Below are 11,448 nucleotides of genomic sequence, written 5' to 3'. Positions count from 1 at the left end.
ACTATCAAAACTCGTGCTGGTAACCCATTGAGCTGGAACTATTTTCTCCGTGAACATGGACTTAGTGCAAAACAGATTGGAATGGAAAAACATTTATCAAAATAAATAAACGAAAAGCTTTACAGCATCGATCCTGTCTAGAAACGTCTTGAACCAGGATAAAAGAATCATTTAAAACCATTGCACACTGTCTGAACCTTTTAACATTGTTTGAATTACAGACATCAACTTTTGCATTACAAAACAGGTATTTGGCCTGTTTTCGGACAATTATCATTAACTATATGATGCGCTTGCATTTATGATTGCCATTTAATCCAGCACAGAGACTATGGCGGCTCAGAAACTGTGTTTAGTGTTGTTGCCGTTTTTACTAATGGAGTATATACCTAAGATAAACGCACAAACATCGGATGATGCAAAGAATCTTTTATATAAAATTTTCACGACAGATGCCTATAACAAGGCTGTTAGACCTAGTTTTGATCAAACTCTGGCAATCGATGTTAAGATTGACTTTTCTCTAACAGGAATAATAGACTTTGACTCACAGAAGGAAGCACTGACCATTTCCGGTCACCTTTCAATTGACTGGAATGACCATTATCTAACATGGGGCCCATCAAATTATAACAACACAGAAGCTATATTCATTCCACAGGACAATGTGTGGAAACCGGACATTGCTCTGCAAAATGGAGTTTCAGAAGTCAAAGGACTTGGATCCAGTAATTTATTTGTTTATGTGTCGAGTGACGGTTCTGTTAATTGGTGGCCGTATGAGGTAGGCATTTCTTTATATAAATGATTGAATCAGATATTATTATATTTCAGACGCAATATGATCCCTCAATTTTTAACAGATGATTTCTTCTCTATTCTGGTGTATCATCAATTAACGTCATCTGGATGAAGGCCCAAATGTGTTCTGGCGCCCCAAAAATTCCGGCGCCAGGGGGAACCCGTCCCCCGTCCAGCCCACCCCCAGCTCCGTTATTAGCACGCTGCTGTACACGAATCACAATGATGGATATAGTTGTGACTTCACAAAGTCCAATCGGGTCCACAGCCAATGTATATGTCTACCGATTCGCTGTCGCAATAAAGTTTATTTTGGAACTGTTATAAAGTCATACAGAAAAACGCTGGTAAACTATAAGGCAAATAATGAGGCTGAAGTTCATGTTATGCTGATACATTAAGAAAACATTTGTACGAATGTCAGATTTATGCAGCCTACTCTCTGTTTTCACAGTCGTGATAGCCATTAACAATATAGTATGCAGGCTCACCTATTTTATCGAGATTCTATAAGACAGAGCTAAAAAGCGAAGCCATATATTTAACGTCAAATATACTATATATAGATATAACATACTGGAAGTCTATTCTCGTTATCAATCAATCTTTGTATGTTGTAAAAAGAACTTAAGTATTCATTAAATTGTGTATGTGAACTTAAGCATTAAGCTCATATGTATACATTTCCTTGTAACGTTTTCGATTTTTTTCAGACTCTTTACACACCATATAGTAGTATGACCACGAATACAGGACCATTACGAGGAAGGATAAGGTTTTGGACTGTACACATTGTCCTTCGTCCGACTTAATGTCTTTTGATAATAGCCCTAAATTGTAGGACTTACACTGGCGAAATCTGTGAATGTTTTAAGAACTTGATGTAATTCGACGACAAATTAGTCAGGTGTAAGTTTCAAAACCACTCGTTTGACATTTAAGTGTCCTTGGCTAGATTTCTGGTGCTATTACTGACACAGACCGACTACCGCCGTTAAGGGATTGAACTACATTGAACTTTATATAAAGCTATTCTACAAAGTATTTTTACTTCAACTTAACAAAAAGTTATTTTTTATCACATAGTCGATACACATTAGATACAGTTCTACTATTATTGATATGCCAACACTTTTTACATATCACTTTCTCTGAATTTGATTGGTCCAAATAATCATATGAAATTATCGAGCATTAATCTCACTATTGATTGGCTGCGACCACGGGGAAGTTCTTTGCTGCATCCTCGAGATTATTTTGTATTACTATCAACAATGTGGCGGCCGTCTTTACAATCGGTAACCAAATGGACATCAGAGAAAAAAATAGGCAAATATTAGAAGAACTCAGAGTAATATTTATGTATGACGAAACAGGCTACTTTACTCTACGTAGTATTTTCTGAATGCTAAACTATAGCTAGAGCATAAGTACAGTTATGCAACGACGTAGCTTAAATGTCAACTCCATAAAAGAATGTCCACAAATGAGTGTTCACAACAATATCAGCAACTGGAATGCTACTCTTTTCCGCGGTTTCTTTTAGCCGTGTCCAATACTTCATCAGTGGTTGGTGTTCATAGTGGAATCGACAAAGGTTTCAGTGGAAACGTTGTGAAACAGTCATATCGGCATTCATGTGTATGGCGCGTTAAATATTCTGGGTAACCTGAAGACAGAGAATTAAATGACTGCAGAAAGGGATTTCCCTCGGCTATCCAGTGTTTAGAAATGATGTTGTTCGTGTCAAAATGTTCAATTGATTTGGAAAGACAGTTACTCTTTGAAGTATAATTTGGGGGTGGGGTGGGGAATAAATCTGCTTTTTAATTATACCCATTATCGAGTTCTGCATTATTCATTCTGAGACTATTTTTTCATGCGCAAGAATTGAAATGTGCAGCGTCTGAGCCAAAGTAAATTAAATGTCGAAAACCAATTGTTGTTCTTTATATATTAACTCCTTCCACTACAATAAAAAACATGTGATAAACATGATCTCAAAATCGCAATGACTTAATAAAAACATTTTAATTAAACTTTTTATGAATCTCGTTAAATAAGTTACACATTGTTTGCTTGCCAAGGTCAACAAAACTGGAAATTATTCAACTCGTGTCATAACTTCAATATTGAATCATTACATATTTGAGAGCCTCTTTTTATTATACGTCAACTGTGCTACTTACATTCATATACCCAAATCGCGATTTTCATTTATTATCTACTACATATGTAGTTCCCTTAGCAGAAAGGGATTGCGATCGGTCAATATTCAACGGTATTCAAAACAAATTAAGTAAAATATTAATCACTTCCTAATGTGGTAAACAAGTGCTGTCTTGAGATGGACTACTTCTGACCGCAGCAAAATAAAAATGGCTACAATAGTGTGCAACGTATGCCACGTCATAAATCCGATGACAACCAGATGCTGACAAACCCTTTGTACCTAACACCCGTACTGCTGAATCAATCTAGCTCCCATCCAAATAAACAAATCTGTCATACAAATTAAAGAAAGAAAATATGAATGGTTCCAGTGGTTGATATTGCAAAAAGAAGAATGAAAATTACATCTGATTTGTGCAAATGTTGAAAATTGACGGCTAGTGGTAGCTAGTTATTGCTGTTGGTCACGAGAGAGAGAGAGAGAGAGAGAGGGAGAGAGAGAGAGATTGCATTTGATACAATGAATCAATCCACTACGTCTTTGACGTCAACAGTGCTCTCCTATAGACTCAAAATCGTATTGATTTATCCTTTACTTTGAACCTAATGAAACATAAACGACTCCAAAATGAAACTAGTGTGTATCCTTTTCTTGAGGCATTTTCCAAAACTGCCGGATTGCAATACCCTGGCAACAATCATGAAGCGACTGCATATTAAAATTTATCCGTCACATGACAGAAGAGTTGAGACAGTTTGGCTGAATTTTTCTGGCTCATCCTTACGTAATTGTTTCATAAATTTTCATTGATGCGTTATGTCACGTTTCTCTATAATCAATACTTTGTTGTGTTTCTTTGGCTATGTGACAGTCCATACTCTTTTTAACTAACTTAACTGCATTCGCTAATGAATGAGAATCACCACATGTACTCGTTTTCACCCAGAGCACTAAGGTCGCGTGCATTAATGTGCGGTGTTCAGGTTTCATTCACTAAATTGACGACGAGAAATTCCTGTAACATAACATAATTATTAATATGATTGGATTTAAGTTTATAATAAAAGAGTTATTGACTGGGTATTAATCATATTGGACCCTCGATCATACGGCCTGTATCAGATGACCTTGAATCCAATATTTTACATTATTATATGTTCATTTTTTCAGTTAACTTTATATTGTCAGAATCGTGCAGTATTTTTCCATACTGCACGGTCTTATATTGCACAAAACGTGTGTCTAAAAATATCTTGTATTATGAACTCTTTTGTAAAGAAACAAAGTACGCTCATGTAGAGACCATTTAACTTTCGGTTTATTAGATTTGTTTGTGGATGAACTAAACAAACTGTTTCATCCAATTGAACATAGAGGTAATGAAGTTAACGATGTGAATTTCAATCCTAAGGTCGTACAGTATTACTCAGAAAAACTCGTTCATGTTTTCCCATGCAAATGCAGTAACCTATTTTATTCTATAATAAACTTTACTTATTATCAGTTTAATAATACTTCGTAATATCACAATTAAAGTTATTAAAATGGTCATATAATTTCAATCTTTCGCTCGCCTATCCTGGCGGAATATATGCATTATTCGAGTCGCTTTATAAATGTTATTTGAAATGAGAACTCGTGTAAGATCCTGTACATCCTATAAATAATACATTTTGATCATTGATGGGCAATCACTGTTGCCTCATGCCAATTTGTGCTCCAAACAGATCTTATTGTGAATGAAAGAAATAAAAAGAATCCTTTAAACCTGAAGAAATAATTTGGCTTTCTTTAATTTGCTTATGAATATATTTTTTCCTTTCAGATTTTAAAGTCTACGTGTAATGTTGATATTACCTACTTTCCTTTCGATATTCAAACGTGTGACCTGAAATTCGTGGCCTGGAGTTATACGAAAGCACAAGTACAGGTTACGGGAGGGATGAAGGGAATCATCATGGATGAATACGAAGAAAATTCGGCGTGGTCAATCGTTGACTCGAGCGCAGATACGTTACAAGACTCAGTTGACTCTGTTGTTGTATTCACAATCAAATTAAAAAGAAAACCACTCTTCCATTTATTAAATGTTATTGTACCAGTCATAATGTTATCTGCTCTTAACGTTTGCATATTTGTACTTCCGGCAGAATCTGGAGAAAAAGCTTCGTTTTCTGTGACAGTATTTCTTGCACTGGCTGTCTTTTTGACCATCGTCACTTCAACATTGCCACAGAATTCAGAAAAGATTTCATTCCTCGGTATTTACTTGATAATAATGACCGGACTTAGCACATTGATCGTCATTTTGACGCTGTTTCTACTGAGACTTAATTCTAGAGATGTGGATGCTGACCCAATCCCATCGTGGCTGATCAAACTTCAAATCATCGTGGAAGTAGTCCTATGTAGACGATGCAACAAAACACATCCAACTGCAAATAATCAAGATGGAGTTATTTCTGGTTCTGGTTACATTATTAAAGATAGTACGGACACAACTGTTGTAACGACAAACTCAAACCAACCAACATCAAATGAGAATAAACAACCTGAAGTTACTTGGGAAAATGTCTGCAATGCCCTCGACTTCGTTTTCTTCTGGATTTTCTTTATAGTAACCTTTACTACAACAACTACAATGTTTTCTATCTGGTCCACATATGCTAAATAATAACCAAAAATATAATTTGTCCCCAAGCATTTTTACACGTACACAGGCCTTCATTATCAGTATATAGCCATTATGAGTTCGGGATACCTAAGACTTTATTGGGATGTCATCCCTGTGCATTTGATCTTTCGAATCTTTAAAGATACAATGAAATCTGCCCAAATAGCAATCTTTTCTACGAGCTTTATAAACATGATGTCCTTATTGAGACATGCATATTTAACACTGGTATAACCTGACCACATAGGATAAAAGAATTGTGTTACTTTCTGTAGCGATCGAGGTATGTTAATCCACTTACCACAATCTATCTGGTCCGGAAACTTTAGTCTGGTGGAATATAATCCTGACTGTGAGACATGAGAACACTGGTTCTGGTTACGTAAAAGATAGAACGGACAGCTGTTGTAACGCCAAACTCAAAACTACCACCATCAAATGCGGGTACGCGATTACATCAGGGTCTCTTCCGTTTCTCCGTTCCTGGTTGCCGTGTTATCTGAAAGGAATTTTCGTGACTCGGGGACGAATATCATGGTAATGAAAGCGGCATGGAGATGTCTATGAAACCCATTACCAATCAGCATAGCTCGTCTCTACCGTTTATTTTAATGGTATGTGCGCCTTATTATCTGATAACCAAATTGAACTTGATTCCCAACAATGACAGTTAAACTTTGTATTCCGTTACACTTCAGCGTCCATCCTAGACAGATTTGACTGTACACAGTTACAGCCTGTACATTTAAAGCATACATTTGTCTTGGATCTAAATTTATTGAAAGTTCCACTAGCAATGGTAATGTATAATATGTGTACTATGGGTAATACTGGAAGATTTAGTTACAAATTTATAAAGTGTATTGAAAATAATGGTAATGGCCTTTAGTTTAGCTATATCTGAACTCATCAAGTCATGTTAATAATAACAATGTACGAACGACATTAGTATTTGATTCCTGCTTAGTTTTTGCACTCGTGGCAGTCGGACATAGACGCTTATTCCTACAGTGGAAATATCACATTAGTAAAACAAAATTCGATCTTCAAAAATTATTTCATTATTTAGAGCCAAATACAAGCTGTCCATAGAAAAAGAAATATGGCGTAATTTACGTTAAAAAGGAAGATTTGTAATCTGTCTGATTCCGATCATAATGGGCATGAATGTTCCTATTTCTGTTCACACATAACATGGTGTATAAATAATTTGTTTTACAAAAATTCTAAAGTTTTGAACATTCATTACATATTCCAAAGTATCAGCATGTTTATGCAAATTAGAACAAATACGTTTAGTCCTCTATAGTTACTGCAATATTAATCATTTCTTCTGAATAGTCCTTTTGCATAATGGCTTCAAATTTTATACAATCAATGTACTTTTCCGACAGTCATTCGTTGTACTTCTTATGTACATCGTATATCAGCTATACTTTAAGTGTAAATAACCTTGTGTTTAGTTCAGCTAAGCTATAATTATCGTCATTACCCCCGTCCGTATCATGCTGAAATGTTAGATGTGAAATACCGTAAACTTTCCCTGCGAAAAAACCGTATATCACCTTTTTGTGTATTGCAAACAGTAGCTACCAGCTATTCATTACACTAATTTGGACCAACGGATGATAAGAATGAATGTTTCATTTCAACAAATGTTGACCATTTTCATAAAATATATATATAAATAACAGAACAAATGCAAGCATTTTCATAATTTGTCTCATGTTTTTCTTAATTTCTCGTGTGTCTGCCATCCTCATGTGCATGCATGGAATATTCACCAATGGGAATTATGTAGCGTTCTAATCAATCATCATACTTTGGACAACTAAACTGTTCTTAAGCTCTTAATCAGAGATTTTGTTGTCTTGAATTATATTAAGAAGTGTCATGGTAGCTAAGAAGTTGTTTTTTGTTTCTTTTATCACTTGACGCGTATTGTATTTGTAATGGTCTGCAGCTGAAGGTAAAAAGTACAACCAGTCAGACTGAAAGATTGGTCAGACAGTAAGACTGTAATATTATACAGCCTTCCCTTGATGCGACGAATAAAATAGAAACAATGCAAACTTTTCTGTGGTCACACTTAAAGACATCAATCATCAAATAAAGTCATATTACATTGTAAAAATTGACACATGTAAGAGCAAACCAAATGCTATTTTAATAGGAAACACTTTCATTTCAAACCAGGAAATATTTCTCGTAACAAGGATGTAACAAATGGGACAATATAGAGAATTATGTCACAAAAGGGCAATCTAAAAGGCTTTTGAAGGGAAAGTACAATTTTGTTTTTTAAAAAAAACAGACTCTGGTGACGACATGGAGAAAGGAGCTTTGGTGGAATATACGTTCTTAAGACTGTCAAATATTTATAGACTGACCCTGAACGAAAGAAATAAATATAATTTCATCATTACAGCATTCAAGCTGACATAAAACAATAGCATTAGAATTGTATCTTATATTCGATGTAATCATTCATGAAACAAAGTTATCTAAGCCTATATATATATATATATATATATATATATATATATATATATATATATATATATATATATATATAGAGAGAGAGAGAGAGAGAGAGAGAGAGAGAGAGAGAGAGAGAGAGAGAGAGAGAGAGAGAGAGATTGAAGAAGACGAAGAAGATGAATGCCAAGAACACAAATACTTCATCCAAAATACAGCTGACGAAATATTGCACACTAGATCATTTATTTTCACAGACAAGGCACTTTACACAGTTCCGGGTTGTAATCTAAAGAAATACAAAAGACATGTACATGTACCATGTTAGTGTTAGTTTTTGGGAAACATGGTTTAGGTATGGTCACCCATCCTCTCCAGTTAATGCCTTGGCACAGGATATTGAAGATTAGATTAGAAATTGAACCATTTAAAACTACATTGCAACATAACATATGATAACTTTTATATTCTGTGTGACAACACGGTACTACATTCGCAATTTCCATGCTAGGTTCAGCAAGAACAGTACCAACATGAAGCATCCCAGAATAAATAAGAAAAGTGAATTTGTTGAGACGATATAAAAATGTTTTTATAATTCAATGTGATGATGTATACAATAACGCCATGAATTAGAAATTTGGGAAAACACCATTCCACCTTGAATCTCATTGCTAATAGATTCCGGTGAGAAAAATTATCTGTAACGGTGATGATTGTGGTTACCAAAACCAAAACTCTGCTTCTGCGGTCAATTTCATAAATGACAGAATCAGTTAACTGTACCTGAAGTGCAAATATATCTCATCCTCAGCTATGAGGAACCATAGCGGACAAAAGCACGTCCAATCACGACGTTGCCGTTGAAATTTTAATGTCATATGTCCTGAATTCCAATTTCACGTGTTGCATCAAAAATGCTTGTCCTTGAAGTTCCATTTTCTAGGTCGAGATTTTAGATTGCACCTGTTGAAATAAACAGTATCGGTTGATGGTTATATATACTATGTCGGGGTTATATTTACTATGTGTGGGTGGGTGGGGGGTAGATTGCGTTGTTTGAATTACAGGCGGTGGTTGAAATTTCAATGTCATACGTCGAAAATTCCTAATTTACCTGTTGGTTCAAAGAGTTTATGCTGAAAGTACCATTTCATATGTTGGAGAGTTAAGTTAACATGTTGAATCACACTGATTGTCATGAAAGTTCAATTTCGTATGTTGAGGTTTTAGATTGTATCTGTTGAAATACACAGTGGTGATTGGATATTTAACTGTGTTTGTCAGAATTGTTATTTTTAAATGATGTGTTGGTGTTAAAAGTAACATTATACGATGTCAACTTTAACAATTCAAAATAATATCGAATGTTAAGATACATCATTCGTGTATTCATTTATGAGAAGGCATTACTTTTCTGCATTTATAGTTTGAATGTTACCATTCAGAGGTTGAGAATTACTATTAATTCCTTCGCTAGAGGTCGCTCTCTTGAACGGACCACGTTATTTTTAAACAAAGAGGCTTCTTCTTGTTGCTGTGAAAATCAACCGATGATATCTAACTATTCGGCATATGAAATGGAACTTTCATCACAAATAGTTGCATACAACGTGTGAGTTAGGGATTCTCGATATATGATATTGAAATTTCAACCAGCGCTGTGTAATTCAAAATATACTGTTAAACGTCGACATCAGAAATAGAGCTTTAAACCACCACTGTGTAATTCAATATATAAAATCTAACATCTCGATCTATAAAACGGAACTTTAAGGACATGCAATTTGATCCAACACGTGATATTGGATTTCTCGACATACGACAACAAATTTCAAATGCAACTTTCTGATTGGACCAGCTTTTGTCCGCTACGACGCCTCATACTCAGACAGGTTGTCATCACGGAGGGTTCACTTGACTAAGTTTTGAGCTTTCGCGCTGAGGCGTAGGACAATGAATTGCCCAACCAACAAGAAAAACCGAATACGTTTGAAACGTCTTAAATGGGGATAGCGAGAGGAGCAGACGATATAATGGCAAGAACCAACACCCCACCCCTTGTGATCCCCACGCATATGGCTAAAGATATCACGGTACCAATTGTTTTAGCATATACCTCAGCGATAATTTTTTGTGAAATAAATATACTTTTTATCCTGCCTCAGCATGCATGTCACAAACTGTCATGGAGAACAATGCTAAATTGTCAATTTGACCAGGACAAAACCAGGTACTCGATTGCATTTAAGAGAGATAACTGGAACTAGTCAGGGGTAAGAGGTATATAGACACAACAGACACCGTTTCGGCGATGTGTACCACATTTTTAAAAACAAATCATAAAAAATACAAAATATGATCTAGATCAGAATTAACATAATCTCACATGTTGCCAAGAGGCTTAACAGAAAGTACAACTCTTACATAAAGCACCAATCACAACTAGTGTTGTTCTTTATTTCTGAATGCAATCTTCACTGCACCTTATGGACATAGAACACAATTAATTTTACTATATGTTCTCTACATTTGTTTCTCATTACTGACCTTTCCACTGTGTGACAATCAATACAAATCATATGTTAATCTAAAATGCCTTCAAAGATGACTTCACGGTGAAGTTCTCGTCAAAGGTTGACCTACTCTATTTTTAGATGCTGGACTGTCAACAGAGCAACATATAAACAGAACACAGATTTCACTTCCGGATCATCACCAAGGCCTTATTACTCACTGTGCACTGTCGCCGAAATACAAACAGACAACAACACCCTGATCTCACATTCTCAAGAATAAACAATTACCTTTAAATCCCTAAAAAATAGCATAAATTAAGCTCTTCTATCACCACCAAAATGAGAGAGGAAACAATGTTCTAAAAATAGACTAGAACTACATTCGTGGGTACTGAACTGGAAGTATTAATTGTGACCCAATATCTGACAGGGTTGGACAATTTCACCTCCATGGACAAAAGCTCCATCCGTGATCAAATCAATGTCTCTTAAATACTGCTGCAAAGTTTTAAGGAATTTCATCCATGAATAGGACAGTTACAGGCTTTTAGCTGACACCACTGTAACACAAGCACAAGACAATTCCAAATGGCCGAATTTCAAAAATGTACAAAACTTAAAGTTTAACTGTGATTTTGCTAATCAAGATAAACACTTCAAATAACTGTAATTAATTTTAGTTCTAACACCAATCTGGAAATTACTAGAAATTAAACTTAGAAAATTGAATTTAAAAAAATGATACATATTTTTATATGAAAATTTAAATTTAACTGAAATTTTATTGAAACTTTAAAATCTGA

At 35.1% G+C, this 11,448-nt stretch overlaps 1 protein-coding gene across 1 annotated transcript; it reads left to right on the top strand.

Moving 5' to 3' along the window:
- The first annotated feature begins 331 nt into the window (after nt 1-331).
- Nucleotides 332-7,314, top strand: LOC149779299 (neuronal acetylcholine receptor subunit alpha-6-like). The gene is made up of 2 exons (XM_089938420.1): nt 332-784; nt 4,800-7,314. Exons 1-2 carry the CDS (start codon nt 332-334, stop codon nt 5,646-5,648), a joined length of 1,302 nt encoding a protein of 433 aa, XP_089794546.1. The 3' UTR covers nt 5,649-7,314.
- Nucleotides 7,315-11,448: the final 4,134 nt, after the last annotated feature.

The sequence above is a fragment of the Sinohyriopsis cumingii genome, chromosome 17 (genome assembly GCF_028554795.1).
Source record: "Sinohyriopsis cumingii isolate HCF-2022 chromosome 17, ASM2855479v2, whole genome shotgun sequence".
NCBI lineage: Eukaryota > Metazoa > Mollusca > Bivalvia > Unionida > Unionidae > Sinohyriopsis > Sinohyriopsis cumingii.
The sequence above is the reverse complement of the archived record's forward strand: the minus strand, read 5'-3'. Positions and strand labels throughout refer to the sequence as shown.

What these genes read in the sequence shown, in the direction of transcription:
- LOC149779299 (XM_089938420.1), top strand. Translation starts at nt 332, where the DNA reads ATGGCGGCTCAGAAACTGTGTTTAGTGTTGTTGCCGTTTTTACTAATG. An exon ending in TTAATTGGTGGCCGTATGAG is followed by an intron (nt 785 to 4,799) that starts GTAGGCATTTCT and finishes TTTTCCTTTCAG; the next exon opens with ATTTTAAAGTCTACGTGTAA.